This window comes from Salmo salar, chromosome ssa07 (genome assembly GCF_905237065.1).
Source record: "Salmo salar chromosome ssa07, Ssal_v3.1, whole genome shotgun sequence".
NCBI lineage: Eukaryota > Metazoa > Chordata > Actinopteri > Salmoniformes > Salmonidae > Salmo > Salmo salar.
The window spans coordinates 50,816,486-50,841,388 of record NC_059448.1 but is presented as its reverse complement, the minus strand read 5'-3'; the positions used below and the strand labels follow the sequence as shown (position 1 = coordinate 50,841,388).

General features: G+C 43.0%; 1 protein-coding gene across 1 annotated transcript in view; it reads left to right on the top strand.

The window, feature by feature from the left end:
* LOC100136494 (decorin) overlaps positions 1-23,557 on the top strand; it is a 26,310-nt gene extending 2,753 nt beyond the window's left edge. The window contains 7 exon segments of the mRNA NM_001123606.1: positions 6,469-6,707; positions 14,837-14,949; positions 19,094-19,307; positions 20,257-20,370; positions 21,395-21,488; positions 22,932-23,070; positions 23,320-23,557. Coding sequence (NP_001117078.1) covers positions 6,488-6,707; positions 14,837-14,949; positions 19,094-19,307; positions 20,257-20,370; positions 21,395-21,488; positions 22,932-23,070; positions 23,320-23,520 — 1,095 coding nt within the window. The 5' untranslated portion in view covers positions 6,469-6,487 and the 3' untranslated portion in view covers positions 23,521-23,557.
* Positions 23,558-24,903: the final 1,346 nt, after the last annotated feature.

The following is a 24,903-nucleotide window of genomic DNA, read 5'->3' as shown; positions in this document are numbered from 1 at the left end:
AGATAATACAAGCTGTAGATAATACAAGCCTGGATATATAAATGTCAGCCATACAATACTCCTCAATGAACGGTTGAAACTTGGTGTAACCATTCACTGGCTTTCTCCTACTATGGTCCAAAACAGCACAGACGCTTTAGGGCTTTTTGCTGTCTGTCAACAATATATGTGTTTTTATGACCCAATTTCTGAATATCTTTGGAGTTCTCCCCCAAAAAATGCAATGCTCGCAGACGTTGGTCTTGTAAAGGATCCAGAGAGAGTTTCTGGGTTTGACGTGGGGAAGTCATTCTGTTAGGGAACTATTGTGACCACTGAAGGGGTTAGGAATGGAGGCATTTCCTGTTGACAAAGCGCTGGTATATTATCTGTAGTGTCCAATCTGCCCATCATTTCACATAGAACTTGTTTATTGGATGGATCTCTGGTTTTCTCCCCATATAGATAAACTCTCTTGAACTCAGATGTCTTTGGAAATGTCTTTAGGGAAAAAACAATGACAAATGGAGACCCGTTAGTAGGATTTCAATATGGAGGCAGACGAATCACGCAGACAGACAAACCGGGTCTTGAGGACTGGAAATGGTTAAAGCTGTCTGGGTATCTGCGTCTTGTTGGGGAGGGGTTGACACGTTGAGTTGTTGATGGGTTTAAAAGGGGCACATGTCTCAGACATCTCGTAGCCTTGTAAATACCTCCCAAGGATTCGTTACTGACAGGCCCTCTGGAGACAGAAGGCTGAGACCCTGGTAAAGGGGAGTTGGAGTAGAATGGTGTCGTGGAGGGTAGAGGTAGTGGTAGGGGGTAGGAGGGTTGGAATTGTTGTCTTGAGATCTGTCACTCACTCAGACACAAAACAAGTACAACATACCATCTCTGTCATCCTCTCGCAAATGCTGCACAAGTTTGGAAAGGTATGAGTATGGGCTGATGACCGACATACTGTACATGTGGCATGGATGGAATACAACTGAATGGTGTCCAGGAGAGAGAGAGAGAGAGAGAGATGGAGGGAGGGAGGGAGGGAGAGAGAGAGCGACAGAGAGAAATGGAGAGAGAGAGAGAGGTGTGAAGGGAATAATGAGACAGATATGTTACATGGTGTCTCTACTGTAATCTGCTTCCTGCCTGAGACTTGTCAGAAGTCTGTCCAGATTTTTAGAGAAAGTTGAGAGGGAGGGAAGGAGAGAGGGATGAGAGGGAGGGAGGGAGGGAGGGGGGTTGACAAGGCAGCTGCAACGAAAGGAAGTGTCAACCCCCACCCCTCTGCTCAGTGAGAAAGATCAGACTTGCTCTGACAAAACACAGTCCTCAGGCCTTACAGAGAATGAGAGGAGGAGGAGGAGGAGCAGGAGCAGGAATGAAAGAGAGAGGGTGTCTTTTGACTGCTCCTACCTTTCCACCTTTCGATTATTGAACACAGGCAGACGCACACATACACACACACACACATAGTATGAAGACACACACACACACACACACACACACACACACACACACACACACACACACACACACACACACACACACACACACACACACACACACACACACACACACACACACACACACACAGTATGACGACACACCTCCTTTTACACATTTTATCGAGGACACAAACTTTGAAGGCTGGAAAATGACCACTAAAACTCTCTAGATTCAATTGGACCCCGTAATATGTGCCAGTTTATAGTAAACCATCAAATCTGCTCCGGATAGACGTCATTGTGTCGCTATTTACGTGTTTGTTGTCAATGGTATCGCTAATCAATCTGGTTCTAGTAATCACGGTGATGTTGACAACATGACACAAGTTGACTAACGTACGCTAATTGTCACCTCATAGAGAAATAATTGACAGGTTAGGTCCACTTGAGTGCATATGAACAGTATCTGGCCCTGTTGCCTTTGCTACTGTAACAAGCAGACAAAAAGATGGCTCTGACGTGATTTGGGGGGGCATCAGCGGAACGGCACGAATGGTGAGAGAGTTCAACAAACGTGCCAATGTGCAAAAGCATGTTGGTGGGCATTGCCCAGGACATCAATGAGACTAACTCAACTTGAGTGGTAAACCACACTGTAATGTACCACACTATACTGCCCATTCAAGTTCCCTAAGCCATCAAACAATATCCAGAACAATAAATCTTATCGATGTCAAATACATGTTTTACTCTGCAGTATACACTAGTAAAATAACCACGATCATATCAAATCAAATTTTATTAATCACATTCTTCGTAAACAACAGGTGTAGATTAACAGTGAAATGCTTACTTAGAAAAGAAAATAGAGAAATAATAGAACAGTAATAAAATGTATTAATAAAAGTAATAATAAATACACAGTGAGCAACTATAACTTGACTATATACACGTGGTACCATTACCAAGTGGATGTGCAGGGGTACGAGGTAATTGATGTAGATATGTACATAGAACTTGGAATAAAGTGACAGATAATAAACAGTAGCAGCGGTGTATGTGATGAGACAAAAAAGTAACTGCAAAAAGGGTCAAAGCAGATAGTTTGGGTAGCTATTTTGTTAGCTATTTAACCAACTATATCCTATGGTCCTTAGATCCCTGACAACTGCTTCCCGGAGACTTTACCCTACAGCAGGGTCAACTACAACACTGTGTGGTCTAGATACCTAGACACTGACTGAACCCATGTAAGGCCTTCACTCACACACTTTGCATTGTGCACCTCAGCCCTCTCAAAGCCTTTTATATACAGCTGTCAACAAACAGCGTAAGCCCTTTGAATTAGTCATTAGAAGTGCACTGAGAACTCATTCAAAGGATCCACCTAAACAAAACATCATTGAGAGAGAGAGAGAGAGAGAGAGAGAGGGAGAGAGGAGAGAGAGAGAGAGAGAGAGAGAGAGAGAGAGAGAGAGAGAGAGAGAGAGAGAGAGAGAGAGAAGGCCTTGCTGGCCCAATAGACATTGCCGAGCAGGTGTCTGAAGATGGGAGATTGAGGAGATAGAAGACCAGTCAAAGTGCTGACGGTGGCAGGTTTTTTCAGTGGTTTAGCAGAGGATCGGCTCTGGCGTGGCGTGGACACAGCCCTCTAGGTTCACAGACTTGCACTTTGAAGCATGTTTTTTTAGGGCCGTCTGTGATCTAACCAATGGATGCTCCAGATGCACCATGGGTGCCTCGCCAGATCAGTCCTTTATGCTTGTGAAGCTGTACCTCCACCCTCTCTCCTCTCCCCTCCTCTCTCCTGGATATCTTTGAGGAAACTACTGATGAAAGAGCCAATGCCTGCGGCTCAGTGGGACGTCTAATGGGATGTGTCTGCCTGCACAGGTTCAACCAAACTGTGACGAGCTCCCTTCTGCATTACTGGGTCTCGTGGCATCGCTCAGCCTCTCTAGAATGCAGATTAGTTAAAGAAAGGAAATGCATTCATTGCAGTTAGGCTACTGCACCTTACTACTAAATGGACCGGAATCAAGATCTTGATTGACATGGTTTGCATGGTTCGCAAGCTTCAAACGTTTCCTTATTCACATTTTTCTCACAATTGTGTCAAAGCCTTATCATACTATGCCTGTACACATGAAATAAGCTAACCTAGACATGTATGTCAGTTTTGATCATTACTAGCACCACATTGGATGTGGCATTGTTGGGTTAGCATATTACCAGCCAATCAGAAGGTAGTATTATACAGTTTTTGTTAATGTGCCAGTAGAGGAGTTCATTAGCAGTCTTATAGTGTTTAATAAAAACATGACAGATCTCCCTCTTCAAGGAGATTGGTATCTCTTCCCTCCTGCTCTGTTTTGTTTTAATACATCTCAGGAATGTTTATTATCACCTAGAAATGGGAGGACACACAGGAGGCTGCTTTTAATATGAATTCCTCTGTGTGTGCGTGTGCATGTGTGTGCCTGCCTGCATGTACCTCCAGCAGTGGCTAACGTCCAAACACTGAGGAGCTCAGGATCAATGCTTAGCGGTCAAGGACTATATGGGTCGTTCCACCAATTCAGTGCCTTTTGAGAAGTGTAACTTTAAAAAGAAAAGTGTGATTTCATCTTAAATCAGCCATAAATCCCCTTGTGACAGGGGGAATGGAAGTGTGTCGTGTGCAACTGGGAGTGGCAATCATAAAACAAAATCAATTGTTGTAACATTTCTAGCCTGTCTATCTATGGGTAACAGGGTTAACATGTTATGTGCACAGAGGGACAGTCAAAATGCAGAATTTTTGCACTTTAGCAAGTCTTTATCCATATAAAAAATCGTATTTATTGAATTTTCATTTAATATAACAGGCTTTTAAAATTCACAATTTTTGTGGAATGACCCTTATGCAAATCGGTACAGCATTCCTTCCTGCTATCTCTATTTGGTTTCCTGCTCTCAGACCAATGGAGGTTTAAAAAGACTAACCATCTTGGCAAGACAACTAACAGGGTATTCATTATGGATTCCCCTACATATTGACTTATAGATAAATTAAACCTAGAGCCAAGATTTGCCCTGTTCAAAAAGATTGGACCAACATGTTCTTGTGCTCTACTGTTAAGCTAAGATTGGATCTGTTTTATCTCTGAGTTACAACACATTTCCGCATGGCACGTGTTTCCAACTCAGTGGCCTTGTGGTTAGTGTCCACCCTGAGATTGGAAGGTTGTGAGTTGAATCCCTGGCTGAGTCATAACAAAGACTAAAAACGGGACATGATTTGTCTCGCTTGACACTTAGCATTAAGGAGCTAGATTGGAGGTACGGCCCTGTGATAGACTAGCATCTTGTCCCCGGGGGGTGTACTTGTACATCAAGCTGCCTCACGCTACAGAAACAGGAGATAGACTCCTGCCCTATGAGTCGTTCCAGCTTGAATAAGCCAAGGCTCGTGCAAGGCTACTTAATAACGTTTCCATAGGCTAAGGCTCAGTCCTCCATGGAAAATAGAAGTCAAAGTCACAGCATTACAAGTCAAATCCAATTGAATCCATGTTTTCTTCGTCCACCCATATTACGATGAGCAGAGGCATATGCCACACGGTTGGAATCCATTCCATTTCAATCCATCAATCCAGCAATTGTTTCATCCATTTTTTTTCATGAAATTGATCCCAACGGTGATACAGTATGCTCGGAGAACTCTGTTCCCATTGAGTGCTGTAATGTAGCTCTGTCTGTCTGTGTGATGGCTGTAGTGTGGGTTAGACTTATAATTACCCTGGATGTTCAGAGAGAGACGCCGTAAGGCCTGATCCTGTTCCCATTGACCTGACGCCACCCTAAGAACCGCACACACACACACACACACACACACACACACACACACACACACACACACACACACACACACACACACACACACACACACACACACACACACACACACACACACACACACACACACACACAGTCACCTACCCAGCAATCTGTCTGTCATGCAAAGGTCCAGCAGACCCGCCTCTCTCTTTGGTCCCAAAGTAATTGAAGGGGCAGTGTGTAACCATAAACATCATGAGCCGAATAATAACACTGACCCTGAACCAGTTTGAGAGAACTGAAAGTACAGTACAGTAATCGGGCTGTGTTTGTCTGGGCTTGGACTACTGGGTCAGTTTGACTGGACAGAGTGTGTTTTGTGTGACTAGACTGGTCAGAAGGCTTGAGTGGGTCAAAAATGAACTGGAATGGATGACCATTGCGGTCATGACTTGTCGGTCAGAGAAGAAGACTGGAAGACTTCTCACAGTATATGGCTGGTTTCCTATAGTCTTAGAGGGCCTTGAAATGGAGAGAGATAAACAAGGGAAACACTATAAGTACAAATTACTTTCCTGTACAATTATACAGTAATCAGTCATTGGTTGTTTTTCCCAAATCGTTACCATATATTGTGAATATGTATGCATACTTACTGTTTCTGCCCTGTGAAAGTGCACATACACTTGGTACAGCCTTGGTGGTCCCCCATTTTACAGATTGATACATTTCCCAATGTTCTTGGCTTTGCCCTGACCTCTCCTCTTTAACCTTTCTTAGGTAAATAGGCCATTCTCCCCCTGCTGACCTGTTACAAACCAAAGCAACTTCAGGTGCTTGGCCTGCTAGCCTTTAGCCTCCTACCTCTGACCTTTACCCTCTCTCATTTGCCCTCTCACCCTGTCACCCCCACACACACCTCACAACCCTGTACTTGAATGAAAGGTTGGCCTCTTTCTATCCTTGCCCTCTTAGGGAAGGGATCATTGCCGCTACCTCGCTTTGGAACCCAGGTGCATGAGTTGATGAGCAAACTGAAGGAGAGAGGAGAGTCAGCAACGCTTGGAGAACAATGGAATACAATACAAAAGCTTCTTTATTGCTAAAAGTAGAACACCTTAACCTCTCACCTCTGCCCCCATCCTTTACCACCCACCAATACCCATGCACCCCTCTACAGTAGTTCTAACCTCTAAGCCATGACCTTTTCCCTCTCCCCTAGGCTCCCGGACAGAGGCACCATGAGGTCAGCCTGTCTCTCCCTGCTCCTGGTCACAGCGTGCTGGTCACTGCCCTTCCGCCAGTCGGGCTTCCTGGACTTCATGATGGAGGATGAGGCGGGCTCTGGGTTGCCTGAGGTGCCCATCGAGCCCAGCGTGGACATCCCCACCATGCCCGAAGGACCCAAGTGCCCCTTCCGCTGCCAGTGCCACCTGCGCGTGGTGCAGTGCTCCGACTTAGGTGAGACACTCTCCCAATAAATTCTATTTAATATCATAACAATACGTACTTCTGTGATTCCATGTGTTTTCATGAGCTGAGGTGAATTTGTCAGTGTAATACAGACAACCAGTTGCATCAGCTCCTCTCCCTCTCTCGTCTAACTGAGGCAGTTCCATAGTTTACAAGATACATCTTCCTGGTTCCCAAAGAGGTGTTCCCTCCATCTGGGGACCTCAGAGAAATGTTCAGAGTGTCTGGCGTTTGATCTACCCATCATCAGCTCGTTAATTGGCCTAAAAGAATATCGCCCCAGCCTGACCACTTTAAACGCTCTCAGATGCTGCGAATTTCATGCTCTTCCACGACGATGCACGACGATGACATAGTTTTGCCGTGACTTTGGCCTTTTTCTAATTTTCCTAATTGTTTTCGCAGATGCAGGGATATAAAAGGTTAGCGGGGCTTGGGAAAGTCTCGAACTCACCCCGGTTTAACAAGCCCAATGTTCTAAAGCTTGTTTTTTTCTCCATCAGATCGCTCCTTTCTCCATCCTCTCCAGAGGCAAATGAACTCTGCCACGAATTAGCCTGGCACTCTGTTTCCACACAATTGAAATGATTCACTTGATCCTCTTAATTGTTTGCGAGATTATCCTGTTTATTTGCTTCATTCGCCCTTATGCTTTGGCCTGACTCACCTCTAGGACTACTGCTCTGCCAAGGGAAGTCACTGACCCAGTTGATTGGCTGTAGCTTATATAGTTTGTATAACCTTGCAATTCATCTCTTCTCTATGAGTTTGGTTCGTTTTTGGGCTTTACTCTTATTTTAAAATGGAGGAGCAGGGGAGAAATACAGGAGAGAGAGAAGAAAGAAAGAAAGAAAGAAAGAAAGAAAGAAAGAAAGAAAGAAAGAAAGAAAGAAAGAAAGAAAGAAAGAAAGAAAGAAAGAAAGAAAGAAAGAAAGAAAGAAAGAAAGAAAGAAAGAAAGAAAGAAAGAAAGAGACAGGAGGGAGCGGGACAGAGAAAGAGAGGAGGGAAATCAAAGAAACCGTGAGTTCGAGTGGAGGAAGAGAAAGACAGACTGACCCACGCAGCCAGACAGACAGACAGACAGAACAACTCCGACAGACAGATGGAGAGACTGATGATCAGGAAAGGGCTGGTTCCATTACCTCACTGGGTCCTGTTAGCGCTGAACGTCTCCCAGGAGCCCCAGAGTTGGATCCTCATCTCCGGGATCGGCCCCTCTGGCCTGGAGACTGCATCTGTTCCCCAGACCTGCTGGCACACACACAGGCCTGGGAGGGGAGGGGAGGGGAGTGGAGGGGATGGGAGCGGTGCGGAGGAGGCTCGATTGGTTTCCTTTCCATCCAAAGTCACCCCCTTTTACAGTTAGAAAACTGGATGAAAAAGGAAAAGTTAGCATAAGGCCTTATTTCTGCAGGCGTCCAGCCGGGGGTGCGTGCTACAGTTATCACATGTGTATGTGCAGAGATGAAGTAGTGCAGAGGCTAGTAGTCTAGACATTCACCAGACGTAGTTACAATACATTTATTTAAAAAATATGTTTGGCAATTACTCGACAGGCATTGTGGTGGTCAGGGTTGGGTAGGTTACTTTCTAAATGTAATCCGTTACAGTTACTAATTACCTGTCCAAAATTGTAATCAGTAACGTAACTTTTGAATTATCCAAACTCAGTAATGTAATCTGATTACATTTTTTACTTTTTGATTACAAAAATGTATGTTACCAATTGAACGACATCTATTGCAGGATAAATCAATGTTAAAGTTGACATAGTTGGCCATATATGGATGTTAAATTTTACTTTACGGGTTGGTTACATAGGCTTCTTCTAACCCATCACTTTCTACTACATATAATAATATGATTAAATGATATCTTTACATTAAAAAACAAATTCTATCAGAATTCCAGTCATTCCAATAAATGTTATACCCCTTGATCATTAAGAATAGGACTTGGAAGTATAGATTAGCCAAATTGTTTTACCTGAGCATGACCCCAAAACTAAGGACTTATTAGCCAGCCCTACCCTGTTGTTAATGATTTTGTTGTCATGGAGGACTAATTGGGCTCGTTGATTCGAGTTCAAAAATAAATCCTGCGCTCATGGAATGGCATGCTTTGAGCACTACTGAAAAGTGCTATTTACATGTGAAAAAGGAATGCCATATGCTGCATTTGCTATAGGCCTATTGTTAACCTTTTTGTTGATGACACTTTGATATCTTAATAATATGCAGCTGTTTAAAGGGCAAATCCACAGATGAAACAATAACAAAACGGCTGCCCCGCCTCTGTTTTGGTTAAAAGCTGAGGGATGGGCCTGGAGTGATATAACCACTCTCAGATTAATAAAAAAAAAAAAAGGTTTTAAGCATGTTATGAGGCTATACAGTGTTTGTTTACATTTATAATGTTTACAAACACTGGAGTAAAACAAGCTTATAGTTTTGGTTCTCATGGATTGTGACAGTTGAACTAAGCTCATGGTTTATCTGACAGATGTTATTTCTATGTAAAATATTCTGTAACAAGTGTTGTTTTTGTGCTCAATGGTGGATCTATTCATAATTATTTAAGAGAATAAGTTATATTCTTCAAGAATCAATGGACATACTGTATATATAATTTATAAGTCCAAAAATGGATGTAGCAACTACAAGATTGCCCCTTTAAGTTTATCAAAAGTGTGTGAGTTTGAGCATGTGTCCATTAGGCCTGTGGATAATTTTTTTTATCAGCTTGAATTAGATTGAGCAATAAAAGCCCCACTTTTATTCCAAAGACTTGAATCCGCACTATGCAGCTGTTGCAAGAACACATTTTTCACTGGCTGTCCACTGGTTTCAAAAACAATGATTGATAGACAGCTTAAACTTCTTGAATTCAAACATTATTGGGTTCAAATACACATTTTGATTTGTGAACAGCCATCCACAACAACCACAATCCGTAAGGTGCAAATAGCTAAATGACAGAGCAGCAGTGTGATTCACATCAATGTGCCATGTAGATATCAATAATAAGTGATATCCATATTGCCGTAGACTACACCACTGCTGTCATCCTTACCTCCAAGTGTTTATTCAAGTTGGATAATCTTTGGATGCCGACAGCAGTCGCACCATTGGAAGACATAGCTTGGACTGTAGCCTACAAAAGCCTATTCCTGCTCTTTTCCCGCAATCCATCAAACACATTTGGTGTGTCGTCATAGTGGTCTCTGACTTGTGGTCAGACTCGCTCAGGTGGAACAATATTTTTGCTGGTAACATAACGGATTACAGTTAATGTTTTTTGTAATCCCTTACATGTAATCCGTTACTCCCCAACCCTGGTGGTGTACTATCAAAACAGCTTCCTTTCTTTCTGAGTTAGGAAATTAGGTTTTATGAACACAAGACTCTTCATAAAAAATGCTTGGTTTCATTAAGGTTTAGATTAAAAACAGGCTGATGTTACAGTCGTCAAAGACCTTCATCCGACAGGGATGTAATTCCCAGTTGCCTTGAACTATCCTATCTAGGAGAGTTTGATTTAATGGGTCCCTATGTGTCAACAGGTGTTGTGGATGACAGAAGCCCTTCTTTTTCCCAATGCCCCTGACTGAACTGAGTCATTACTGGTGTTGCTGACAGACGTAGCTACACTGTGCTGCTGTGAATGGACAATGTAATGGAAAACTCACGCTCAACTCAGGGACAATCAGACCCATAATGACTGAACAGACCTTCCCCTGACAAGGAGAGAAAGTTACAGTACACCCCCCAAAAAAAGGATTTCAGGGCTGGAAATTGCATAAATGTTGCAATTAATGCTTGGATGTGCTGAAAGCATGAGTGCGAGAGGCCAGGGCAATCATATCCTTGATATCACATTAATTTGGCTTTTATTGAAATTGCTACAATAAAGGGACTATGTTGGCATTCAGCTCCTATTTTTCTAGTCTGCCACTTGTCAAGAGGTCATGTTACCGTGCCAGTATCTCAACAAGAACAGAGCGTACTATCTCAACTTCTGGTTTCTCTCACTTACTTATGTATCGGCCAAGCCGACTTTCTTAAATGAAAACATAATCTGCAGAGCACTGAGACGATCTGACCAGCCATTTTATCCGTGACATTGCTATGGAAATTCTCCCAAGTTTGAACAAACTAATTCACTTAATATATTTTTTTATAGATTTTCTTACTTTTAATGGAAGATTCAAATCAAATCAAATTGTATGAGTCACATGTGCCAAATACAACAAGCATTGCAGTGAAATGCTTACTTACGAGCCCCTAACCGACAGTGCAGTTTCAAAAAATACGCATAAGAATAAGAGATAAAAGTAACAAGCAATTAAAGAGGAGCAGTAAAAAATAACAATATACAGGGGGGTGCCGGTACAGAGTCAATGTGCGGGGCACCGGTTTGTTGAGGTAGTATGTACATGTACGTAGAGTTAAAGTGACAACAGAGAGTGGCAGTGGTGTGGAGACGGGAGGGTGGGGGGGGCAATGTGAATAGTCTGGGTAGCCATTTGACTACATGTTCAGGAGTCTTATGGCTTGGGGGTAGAAGCTCTGGATAAGAGCGTCTGCTAAGTGACGTAAATGTAAGCTGTTTAGAAGCCTCTTGGACCTAGACTTGGCACTCCAGTACCGCTTGCCGTTTGGTAGCAGAGCGAACAGTCTATGACTAGGGTGGCTGGAGTCTTTGACAATTTTTGGGGCCTTCCTCTGACACCGCCTGGTATAGAGGTCCTGGATGGCAGGAAGCTTGGCCCCAGTGATGTACTGGGCCGTTCGCACTACCCTCTGTAGTGCCTTGCGGTCGGAGGCCGAGCAGTTGCCATACCAGGCAGTGATGCAACCAGTCAGGATGCTCTTGATGGTGCAGCTGTAGAACCTTTTTAGGATTTGAGGACCCATGCCAAATCTTTTCAGTCTCCTGAGTGGGAATTTGTTTTGTCGTGCCCTCTTCACGACTGTCTTGGTGTGCTTGGATCATGTTAGTTTGTTGGTGATGTGGACACCAAGGAACCTCTCAACCTGCTCCAATGCAGCCCCATCGATGAGAATGGGGGCGTGCTCGGTCCTCTTTTTCCTGTAGTCCACAATCATCTCCTTTGTCTTGATCACGTTGAGGGAGTGGTTGTTGTCCTGGCACCACACAGCCAGGTCTCTGACCTCCTCCCTATAGGCTGTCTCATTGTTGTCGGTGATAAGGCCTACCACTGTTGTATCATTGGCAAATGTAATGATGGTGTTGGAGTCGTGCCTGGCCATGCAGTCATGAGTGAACAGGGAGTACAGGAGGGGGCTAAGCACGCACCCCTGAGGGGCCCCTGTGTTGAAGATCAGCGTGGCGGATGTGTTGTTACCTACCCTTACCACCTGGGGGCGGCCCGTCAGGAAGTCCAGGATCCAGTTGCAGAGGGAGGTGTTTAGTCCCCGGGTCCTTAGCTTATTGATGAGCTTTGACGGCACTATGGTGTTGAACGCTGAGCTGTAGTCAATGAATAGCATTCTCACATAGGTGTTCCTTTTGTCCCGGTTGGAAAGGGCAGTGTGGAGTGCAATAGAGACTGCATCATCTGTGGATCTGTTGAGGCGGTATGCAAATTGGAGTGGGTCTAGGGTTTCTGGGATGATGGTGTTGATGTGAGCCATGACCAGCCTTTCAAAGCACTTGATGGCTACAGATGTGAGTGCTACGGTAGTCATTTAGGCAGGTTACCTTAGTGTTCTTGGGCACAGTCACTATGGTGATCTGCTTAAAACATGTTGGTGTTACAGACTTGGACAGGGAGGGGTTGAAAATGTCAGTGAAGACACTTGCTAGTTGGTCAGCGCATGCTCGCAATACACGTCTTGATAATCCGTCTGGCCCTGCGGCCTTGTGAATGTTGACCTGTCTAAAGGTCTTACTCACATCGGCTGCAGAGAGCATGATCACACAGTCTTCCGGTACAGCTGGTGCTCTCATGCATGTTTCAGTGTTATTTGCCTCGAAGCGAGCATAGAAGTAGTTTAGCTAGTCCGGTAGGCTCGTGTCACTGGGCAGCTTTCGGCTGTGCTTCCCTTTGTAGTCTGTAATGTTTTGCCCTTTGTTATTAAAGGTTGGGACCAGTGAGTGTGACCAGAGGCACTATAAATACATCCATTACACACAGGTGGCTCATAGCAGAAGTCTGTTGTCTGCTATTCAGTCTTTCTTTTCCAATCCTTCCAGAGGACAAAAACCCTGAGACTAAACATCTCAATCAGACTTTCCTGCCACCTGACTCTCAGTAACTGACCTCTCACCTCTGTCCCCCTCTCCTACACGTAGACACACTCTCTCCAAACTGTTTACCGTACCAACCACGTCAGCTCTGACTGACAGAACGCCATGTGGTTCACATCACGCTGCTAGAGGAAGAGAGAGAGAGAGAGCGAGAGAGAGAGAGAGAGAGAAGAATAACAAAGATGGATTGAGGTAGAGAGAGGAGATGGAGATGTAACGAGAGGAGAGAGAGAGAAGGCGATGGATGGAAAAGGGGAGCGAGTAGATGAGAAAGGGACGTGATGGAAGGGTGAAGGGATATGAGAGAAGGACATGAGGACTGAGAGAATGTAAGATATTAAGTGGGAGTGGGAGATGGAGAGAGGGAGCACAATGGTGATATGCCGCACAGTGAGAGCCTACCACAGACAGCTGTGTGGAGGATTGAGGGGCTTGGGCAGGGTAGGAGAAACTGATAGAAAAGCCAACTGAGCTGAAGAGAGTGTTTGTGTAAGTGGGGCGTGCTCAAAGCCAAAGCCAAAGTGTGTCTGCATATGTGGAGTTTAAAAGACACAGCATTTAAGCCCTGAATGACTAAACAGTTTATTCTAGAGACAACCGCCGTCCTCTAGAATGGAAACCAGCCATGTGAACCTTGACCCTTAGCCATTGTGTTGTTTAGATGACTTGTGGTAGCTCTCTGTGCTCACCCTCTATTTAAAACAATACCCATATAATAGAATAGAACAGAACAGAACAGAACAGAATAGAATAGAGTAGAATATGCAATAATAGAATAGAATGGAATGGAATAGAACACAACAGCATAGAATGCAATAGAATGGAATGGAATAAAACACAATAGAATAGAAAATAATAGAACAGAATAGAACAGAACAGAATATAATAGAATGGAATAGAATACAACAGAACAGAACAGAATATATAGAAAAGTTAGTATAGAACAGAATCATATTACACAAAAATACATAATTTACCCAATACATCTACATAGTGTATACCTCACCCCAGCTCATAATTCCCTCAGTGTTCTCCCTCAGAACACATGGTTCTGGTTTACCAGTCATATAGACAGGTGACATTTACTGTCTCAGTGCCAAATAATGCAATGTACTCTCCAACCCAAACTGCATGCAATGAGGTCAGTGTCCAGATATGTGGACACTGGAAATTGACAGAAATTAATTTTGAGTCCCATTTCCACACTGTGTGCCATAGATTGTTTCAATGCTAACTCATGGTGTATCTGGTATCACTCATGTCTGGACTATTACCATGAAACACATCATACTTTGGTTCTTTGGGGTTATTCACTGCTGACATGCTAAACATTTTGACATTTCCGACTTGCTAACTGGTTGAACGCGGCACGTGTATAACTACAACCAGTTTGAAAGTCTGAAATGTCCTAGTTTCCTTGTTCCAACTAGCACGTGAACCCGCCATAATCTCTCAACCACGCTCTACTGCGAACTTCATTTCCCATCAGCTAGCAGGCACAGCTGCAGCACAGCTCAGGAAGTCTCCTGTCACCTGGGAAAACATACCATACACACGGCCAAGCGTGCACACTATCTCACACACACACACACTCCTTGTCGTGCGTCATCGTGCACACAAATGCTTATGGCAGGGTTGGGCCAAACCTAATTTCATTCAACATCATTAACTCTGAAATTGAATGTAAAATGCAATTAAATTAAATAAATAGGTAAATTAATTAATTAAAATCACTTGGAGCTATGAAACTAGCTTCTACGGGCTGCCTAGAAGTATCTCTCCTCTCCTTCCTGTTTTGTCTCGGTCTGTGAGTATCTCCACTCTCCTTCCTCTTCTTCTGCAGGGCTGAAGAGTGTTCCAGATGAGATCCCTGCAGACAGCACCCTGCTGGACCTGCAGAACAACAAGATCACTGAGATCAAGGAGAATGACTTCAAGACTCTGAAGGGGCTCCAAGTAAGAGTTTAACACTCAATATGTCCACTAAACATGTCCCCTCCACTAAACACTCAATATGTCCAATTAACACTCATTTTGTCCACTAAACACTTAATACTGTATGCCCCCTAAACACTCAATATGTCCAATTAACACTAATTTTGTCCACTAAACACTTAATACTGTATGTCCACTAAACACTCAATTTGTCCACTAAACACTCAATATGTCCACTAAACACTCAATTTGTCCACTAAACACTCAATATGTCCAATTAACACTCAATATGTCCACTAAACAAGTAATAATGTATGTCCACTAAACACTCAATATGTCCACTAAACGCTTAAGACCATACGCCCACTAAACACTCAATTTGTCCACTAAACACTCAATATGTCCACTAACCACTCAATATGTCCACTAAACACTAAAAACAGTATGTCCACTAAACACTCAATATGTCCAGTAAACACTTAATACTGTATGTCCACTAAACACTCAATTTGTCCACTAAACACTTAATATGTCCACTAAATACTCAATATCTCCACTAAACACTCAATATGTCCAGTAAACACTTAATACTGTATGTCCACTAAACACTCAATTTGTCCACTAAACACTTAATATGTCCACTAAATACTCAATATGTCCACTAAACACTCAATATGTCCACTAAATACTCAATATGTCCACTAAATACTCAATATGTCCACTAAACACTCAATATGTCCACTAAATACTCAATATGTCCACTAAACACTCAATATGTCCACTAAACACTCAATATGTCCACTAAACACTCAATATGTCCACTAAACACTTAATATGTCCACTAAACACTTAATACAGTAGGAAGTTTACATTGACCTTAGCCAAATACATTTAAACTCAGTTTTTCACAATTCCTGACATTTAATCCCAGTAAAAAGTCCCTGTCTTAGGTCAGTTAGGACCACCACTTTATTTGAAGAATGTGAAATGTCAGAATAATAGTAAAGATAATTATTTATTTAAGCTTTTATTTCTTTCATCACATTCCCAGTGGGTCAGAAGTTTACATACACTCAATTACTATTTGGTAGCATTGCCTTTAAATTGTTTAACTTGGGTCAAACGTTTCGGGTAGCCTTCCATAAGCTTCCTACAATAAGTTGGGTGAATTTTGGCCCATTCCTCCTGACAGAGCTGGGGTAACTGAGTCAGGTTTGCAGGCCTCCTTGCTCGCACACACTTTTTCAGTTCTGCCCACAAAATTTCTATGGGATTGAGGTCAGGGCTTTGTGATGGCCACTCCAATACCTTGACTTTGTTGTCCTTAAGCCATTTTGCCACAATTTTGGAAGTATGCTTGGGGTCATTGTCCATTTGGACGACCCATTTACGACCAAGCTTTAACTTCCTGACTGATGTCTTGAGATGTTGCTTCAATATATCCACATAATTTTCCTACCTCATGATGCCATCTATTTTGTGAAGTGCACCACTCCCTCCTGCAGTAAAGCACCCCCACAACATGATGCTGCCACCCCCGTGCTTCACGGTTGGGACGGTGTTCTTTGGCTTGCAAGCCTCCCCCTTTTTCCTCCAAACATAACGATGGTCATTATGGCCAAACAGTTCTATTTTTGTTTCATCAGACCAGTAGACATTTCTCCAAAAAGTACGATCTTTGTCCCCATGTGCAGTTGCAAACCGTAGTCTGTCTTTTTTATGGCGGTTTTGGAGCAGTGGCTTCTTCCTTGTTGAGCGGTCTTTCGGGTTATGTCGATACAGGATTCGTTTTACTGTGGATATAGATACTTTTGTGGCTGTTTCCTCCAGCATCTTTTCGCACCAAAGTACGTTCATCTCTAGGAGACAGAACGCGTCTCCTTCCTGAGTGGTATGACAGCTGCGTGGTCCCATGGTGTTTATACTTGCATACTATTGTTTGTACAGATGAACGTGATACCTTCAGGCGTTTGGAAATTGCTCCCAAGGATGAACCAGACTTGTGGAGGTCAACCATTTTTTTCTGAGGTCTTGGCTGATTCTTTAGATTTTTTCCATGATGTCAAGCGAAGAGGCACTGAGTTTGAAGGTAGGCTTTGAAACACATCCACAGGTACACCTACAATTGACTCAAATTATGTCAATTAGCCTATCAGAAGCTACTAAAGCCATGACAGCATTTTCTGGAATTCTCAAAGCTGTTTAAAGGTACAGTCAACTTAGTGTATGTAAACTTCTTACCCACTGGAATTGTGATATAGTGAATTATAAGTGAAATAATCTGTCTGTAAACAATTGTTGGAAAAATTACTTGCACAAAGTAGATGTCCTAACCAACTTGCCAAAACTATAGTTTGTTAACAAGAAATTTGTGGAGTGGTTGAAAAACTAGTTTTAATGACTCCAACCTAAGGGTATGGAAACTTCCGACTTCAACTGTATGTCCACTAAACACTCAATATGTCCACTAAACACTCAATATGTCCACTAAACACTCAATATGTCCACTTTGTTACAGCTTTTCACCAAATAGTGATTGGCCCCTTACTTTTTGCATTTTCCAAAGAACATTGATTCACAACTCGCCATGTTGTATCAATTCTTGTAGGGAGTGCAATGTTGACATCCCTTCAAAGTATCCACCAGAGTGAGTGTAGAAACCTGAATGTCTTGGGTAGGAAAGAGCTAAAGGGATAACACTGAAGCTGAACTTGAAGCCGTGTTTTGTTGGATGACATCCTAACAGGCTTATTATACATGCAAAAGTATCGGCTGGAGCGAAGCAGTGGAAATCTGATTTATCTCTGGACTTTCTTGAGACGAGAGGGAGCTTAGGTGTGTGTGTGTGTGTGTGTGTGTGTGTGTGTGTGTGTGTGTGTGTGTGTGTGTGTGTGTGTGTGTGTGTGTGTGTGTGTGTGTGTGTGTGTGTGTGTGTGTGTGTGTGTGTGTGTGTGTGGTTATAGTGGGGGCCGCCAAGCAAATGCCTTGTTATTATGTCCTGACAGTTTTTAATGGAACAGCTGTGTGAGGTAAAAAGAGACCTTGGCTCCAAACAAGGCACAATCTGCCTGACAACTGCACTCCCATAGGCCCACATTGTGCTGAGCTGATTTCCTGATCATATTCCAAACCACTAACATGTTTAACTAACATGTTTAACTCGGATCAATGATCCTACAAATAGTCTACCAAAGGGAACAGCACTGTAAACCACCTCCACTCATTTTAACCACAGGAATCCAGGTACCAATGTTCCCCAGGTGCCATGGAAACTATTCACCTCTGGGCCATCGCGTGACCTCTCTACACATGTACAGCTTTCTGACCTGTAATAAATAGCCTACCTCTGTCAAACGGCTCACACTGTTTCCACCCCCGTACATTAGTTGTTCTCTCCGGGGGGAATTTGCTGCATTCTCTGCATTCTCCATTCTTCCACCCCTGTCTGCAGCCTTGAGTATGGAACGGTCCACTAGAGACACAGCAATTTCTCTTGCGAAATTTCTCAGAAATTGGCTCCAATCACAACAACCCTGGCGCCTGTGTTCTTTAAGACTAGGTCCAAGGGTGTGTTGGGATTACTGTACAGACGTTAAAAAACTATCTCACATTTCAGTTACCTTGGATACGTTCAATTGAGTCAGTCCATACTTGGGAAATGTAATCAAACAGTGTGCAATAGGTCTAGAACATCGTATTTTGTTGATGTCAAGCGTTTAAGATGCTCGTCAACTAGTACAAAATAGTCTAAAATAGTCCAGTCTGTTTGTGAAGCAATTTTTGCAACCTCACTATGATATAATGAAAAGTCTGCCTTCAATTACTTCATTTTACACACATAAACAATGATCACATACACCCACGGGAAGTTGTAGCCACATTAAAGTAGCCAGTGACACATCATTCTTAATGATAATAGTGATATATTGCAATAATCTCAAAAGCAATCTCAAATAGAAAAAGCAATCTCAAATAGAAAAAGCTATCTCAAATAGAAAAAGCAGTTGTCCAATTGTACATTAGCATAAATATCTACATAGTAATTAGAATGACCACAAACATACTACTTATAATTAGCATAAACATACAAATTATAATTAGCAAAACATACACATTAGCATTAGCTTAAATATAACAGGGATTGTTCTCTCTCCAATCTCTCCAGACCCTGATCCTGGTGAACAACCAGATCACCATAATCCACCCCAAGGCCTTCATTCCCCTGGGCAAGCTGCAGCGCCTCTACCTCTCCAAGAACCACCTCAAGGAAATGCCTGCCAACATGCCCAAGAGCCTGCAGGAGCTTCGCATCCACGAGAACAAGATCACTAAGATCAAGAAGGCCTCCTTCGAGGGCATGGCCCAGGTCATCGTCATGGGTATGGACCAGACCTGGGTTCAAATACTATTAGAAATCTTTCAGATACTTTGTGCCCTTGCTTTAGCCTGCCTGGATTGCCTTAATGACAAGTCTGTTTTCTTCTGTTGGGTGCATAATGAACTCAACCCATCCCCTGTTGGGTACTCAAATTCCATACGATAGAACTTGTCTAATCCTTAACACACATATACAGTACACACAGTTACTTGAACATGTTTCCTTAATTGACTGTATAGTAGCAATAGGACAGCAGCAAGTTAACAAGTTTCCAGCTAAAAAGCACACTAAAACATTACAGTCAGAGACTGATGATCAAAGTGTTGTTTAACCATGAACTACAACGTGTCAGTGTTTAGAGAGTGCCAGCAATCGCCTACAGAGAGGAAGGGTTGGTTCATTGCTTACAGAGTGGAGAGTGGAATTTGAGGGTGCCAGCCGCAGAGAGAGTGATAGAGTGTGTGCAAGTGTGTGTGTGCGCATTTATACATTTATTTATAATGTCTCTATTCTGGTGTGTGTTACATTCCCTCTCAGAATGTAAAGTATCTCATTGCAGCATAGCTGAAGGACTGGAGCGGTATGCCCTAAAACACACTGATCCTCAGATTATATCCCCAGTGTGACAAATCGGCCAATCCAGCGAGGCTAAAGGACGAGGGAGACAGGGCTTATGGGCAATATCCCACGCCGGCCGCAAACCATGTTTATACATGAGTCAGGCTGAGATTCCCGTAACACACCAGGACTGCAATGTGCTTAATGGACCTTTTTTTTCTCTCTGTTTTCTTTTCTGTCTCCTCCACTGATTGTCTACCTCTCAATTTATCTTCCTCTCTGTCTATCTCTCTCTTGCTCTGTCTCCTTATTTCTGCTCTCTTAATACTCTATCTCCCTTAACTCTCTGTCTGTCTCTCTGTCTGTGTCTCTCTCCCTCCTTCTCGTTCCAGAGCTCGGCTCCAACCCCCTGAAGAGTGCAGGGGTTGAGGCTGGGGCGTTCGGGGCCCTGAAGAAGGTCTCGTACATCCGCATTGCAGACACCAACCTGACAGAGATCCCCAAAGGTACTGCCCTCTCTGGTCACCCCATCACAAATCATCCTTCCTTCCTTCCAGTCCCTTGAAGGGATTATAGGAAATCTAACACAAGGCTAGGTATGAGCAGGGATCCATTACATAGCTTTCACCTATCCAGTCATGTCAGATCATTTCACTGTGAGGATCCAACTAAAGAATATGGAAAATAACATGTCATTTCAATAAAGGATGGCTGTAAGGATTTTGACCACACTACAACAACAAAAGATGTATTCAACATACTGTATAATTCTAAGGCAACCAGCTGCAATGGGATTGTGAAAATGTTTGTTGAGCAAACTCACAACAATAGTTGGTGTGTGAACATTATGTTGAGCATACTCACAATTGCAACTTAATGCCTTTCAATTGTACGTTGAATCAACCTCTCTTTTTTTTACAGTGCAGGGCCTGAGTCTCTATTTTCAACCAGGACTGGTTTGAATACTTCCCAGCTCAATAGCTCCAGCTAAAACAAAGGAATTCAAGTTAACAGTGAGGATCTCTTACTCAATCGACCACAGCCCAAATCATCAATCATCTTGCACTGCAAGAATGCACATTTGGATTCATAGGCTCCACTGAACAATGGTTACAGTGTGGAACCAAGAGAGGAAAACTAAAACACCATATTAATTCAAAGGCGTGTAAGACGAATGTAATCTGGCCTATTGTGGGAATCTGGCAACCAGTTTAGATGGAATAGTACTCAGAGAGAGATCCTTTAATCTAATGCTTTAATATGAATAGGAGGGATGAAGGAAAGGCCTTTGGATGTTAGAGGCTGCGTCTGAGTTGGCATCCTATTCCCTATAGTGCACTATTACCTAGTCAAAAGTAGTGCACTAGGGATTAGGGTGCCATTTCAGATGCATTAGAATTAGTATGGATTCAGAGTCCTATTGGCATACTGTACGTAAACATTAACAACTTACCTTCCCCTCACCATAACTGCTGTGGTTTCCCTGGTTGTTTGTCCTCTCGTCATTGTCTCTCTCCTGTGGGTTGCCAGGTCTGCCCTCCTCCCTCTCCGAGCTCCACCTGGACAGCAACAAGATCACCAAGGTGCAGGCAGACAGCCTGAAGGGCCTCAAGAACCTGGCTAAGTAAAGATGTTTCAACACTTCTACTCAATGTTTCAAAAAAATTTTTTTTAAACGGTTCATAAATGCTCTTGACGAGGACAAAGCATGCTTACAGTATTCTTCCTCACTGTATTTGAGATGAGTGGGGCAACACTTCATAAGTAGTCCTGTAGTGGGATATTGGGTCATCTCTAGACAACAGTGCCCAGTGCGCGCGCACACACACACACACACACACACACACACACACACACACACACACACACACACACACACACACACACACACACACACACACACACACTAGTATGTATTTCAAACCTCAGCAACAATCCTTGGTTAGTCACCAATTCAGTTATATAAGGAGTATTTGAAGTGATGCGGTGCTTCTTGGCATTAATGCCACTAGTGTTTTTTGTACCACATCTTCCCATTCACTGGAGAGGTTAGTCTGGAGCAGCATGTCCAAAACTCCCTGTCTGCCCTGTACTCTGCTGCTAGTACTGTCTCTCTCTCTCTCTGTCTCTCTCTGTCTCTCTCTGTGTCTCTCTGTGTCTCTCTCTCTCTCTCTCTCTCTCTCTCTGTCTCTCTGTGTGTCTGTGTGTCTCTGTCTCTCTCTCTGTGTCTCTCTGTGTGTCTCTGTCTCTCTCTCTCTCTGTGTCTCTCTGTGTGTCTCTGTCTCTCTCTCTCTCTGTGTGTCTCTCTCTGTGTCTCTCTCTGTGTGTGTGTGTCTCTCTCTCTCTCTCTCTCTCTCTGTGTGTGTCTCTCTCTGTGTGTCTCTGTCTCTCTCTGTGTGTCTCTGTCTCTCTCTCTCTGTGTCCCTCTCTCTGTGTCCCTCTCTCTGCCTCTCTCTCTCTGTCTCTCTCTCTCTGGCTCTCATTGAGACATTGGGGGCGTTGATTTATCAAGGCATTATGTGTTTGAGTTTTAACAAAATGCATATGAAAGCAATGTTTATGAAAATCAACAGCTGGGTTTATAAGATCACCGCTTCGAGGGTAGGAAAAGACTCATGCCAAAGTACGGAGACTAAACAACAGAAATATACTTTCATGCAGTACAAGGCAGTTTATTTTGGAAGAGCTACAGGATTCACTGAAAATATTATTTTCCATTTTCTGGATCGGCAACACGTTCGCTAGCGAGTATTTCATTTTGTCGACGAAGTTGGTCCCTTGGCAAAAGTAAAGCCTCTTTCTCATTTGCTAGTCTACATTCTGCCCATGGTTTTCATTGGCAGAAAAGCAGTTTGTGTCTTTCCCATTGGATGTTTTCTTTTCTCTTTCTCTCATTTGTTTTTATACATTCTGTATGTTGGGACTTGTAGGGACAGCTCAGGGCTTCATGCCCTCTTATATCGCTCTTCTGTACCTCTGTCTCATTGGCTCTTTTACACACCGTGTCTCTTTCCCATTGGCTCTGACACATTCTGTGTCTCTCCCCATTGGCTGGTTTGTCTCCTAGGCTGGGTCTAAGCTACAATGAGATCAGCCAGGTGGAGAACGGTTCTCTGGCCATGGTTCCTCACCTCAGAGAGCTTCACCTGGACAACAATGCCCTGACCACCGTGCCTGCAGGCCTGCCTGACCACAAGTACATCCAGGTGGGTTCCACCGGACACACAGGTGTCCCGTCACACCTGGCAGAATGGGTAGAGAGTTCATGTCCATGAATTTTCCACCTCACACAGGGTTTTCTCAGGGGGGTGTAACCATTACAGATCAATCTCATGATGATCATGAAATAAAATAGAAATAAGTTGATTAACACAGAAATGACATTTCTATATATGCAATGTTCATTTCCAGACATCCCTCCCTCTAACCACTCATTGTGGTTGATATGTTCCCAGGTGATCTACCTCCACAGCAACAAGATAGGGGTGGTGGGCACCCAGGACTTCTGCCCACCAGGCTACAATACCAAGAAGGCCATGTACTCTGGCATCAGCCTGTTCTCCAACCCCGTCCCTTACTGGGAGGTGCAGCCCATCACCTTCCGCTGTGTGTTCGACCGCTCCGCCATCCAGCTGGGCAACTACAGGAAGAAGTAGAGAAAAAGTAGTCCACCCCCAGAGAGAGAGAGAGAGAGTGTGTGTGTGTGTGTGTGTGTGTGTGTGTGTGTGTGTGTGTGTGTGTGTGTGTGTGTGTGTGTGTGTGTGTGTGTGTGTGTGTGTGTGTGTGTGTACCGCAGCCCCCCATCCACAACACTGATCGGCAACTTTATCCCCATTTTAAAACCATAACGAACATCCAATACAGTTTAAACAGATACAGTACTTAATGTTTTCATGAGCAAAGACAGAACAGTTACAAACTCAGAACCAAACCTTCCATAGATGGCTTAGTAATAACTCAAACCAGCTCTGTATGCAAACAGTTGATTTATAATAGTCCATGTGCCATTTGTACGTTTCATATTCTACAACAGTAATCACTGGCATTATCCTGTAACAGGTCTTCCATACACAATAAACTGTCAACTCATTAAATACTGTAACACTACCTCATGGTAGTTATCTGTCAAAAAGCTCAACTTAAAGAGGATCTCACCCACTTTTCAACCTCATTTTCAATATCGCCACTACATTACCATTGTCTACATATGTGAAAACGTCACATTTCTATGTTTTGTAGAAAACAAATATGAAGTTAAAAAGTTATACCCAATGACATCATCAAGAAAACACCATCCCTCTGGCTAGAAACTCATTGCAGGTTTTGAAAATCATTGTTTTTTTTTTTTACTTTTAAGCCTACCCTGTGATGTCACAGAGAATAATTTTTTTAGGACCTTTCTTCTTATCTTTTTAACCACAGATCATAGACAAAACAACGTGTCATTTTCACACATGTAGACACAGATATGGTGCTGGAGATAATGATTATGAGGTTGAAAAGTGGCAGAATTGTCCTTTAACAGAAGTCTGTGCAATGGTTTCGAAGTGTGTGCCCTCAGATTGCATGACTGAAATGTTATTTTGTGTGTGAAAGAAACATTATGAAAGACAACAAAATATTTTCAACAACAACAAAAAATATCTATGACCACTTTTAAAATATGTACACGGTTAACCCTTTAATACCTCACACATGTCAACTGGTTGAGATTGGCTGAAAAAACATCAGAAAAATCTGAATTTGACCGGTGTAGACTTTTTGTGTGCAACAAGCCATTACGTGCATAAATCTGTGACAATTACAGTAGGTAAGCTGACCTGCGGAGCGGGCAGCAAAGGGTTAACTCGTGTCTTAATACCATTAACACCAGCTAGGATACTAGAATGTACTAGAGTATATTACCTGTGTAGTAGCTAGCGTTCAAAGTGTACCTTTACAATGTTGTACTATTTGAAAGAATTGCGATTTTCTTTCTTTCACATTGTAGTCGATTGCCATGTTTCCTGCTTGCTTCACTGTTGATTTAAAGTTTTGTT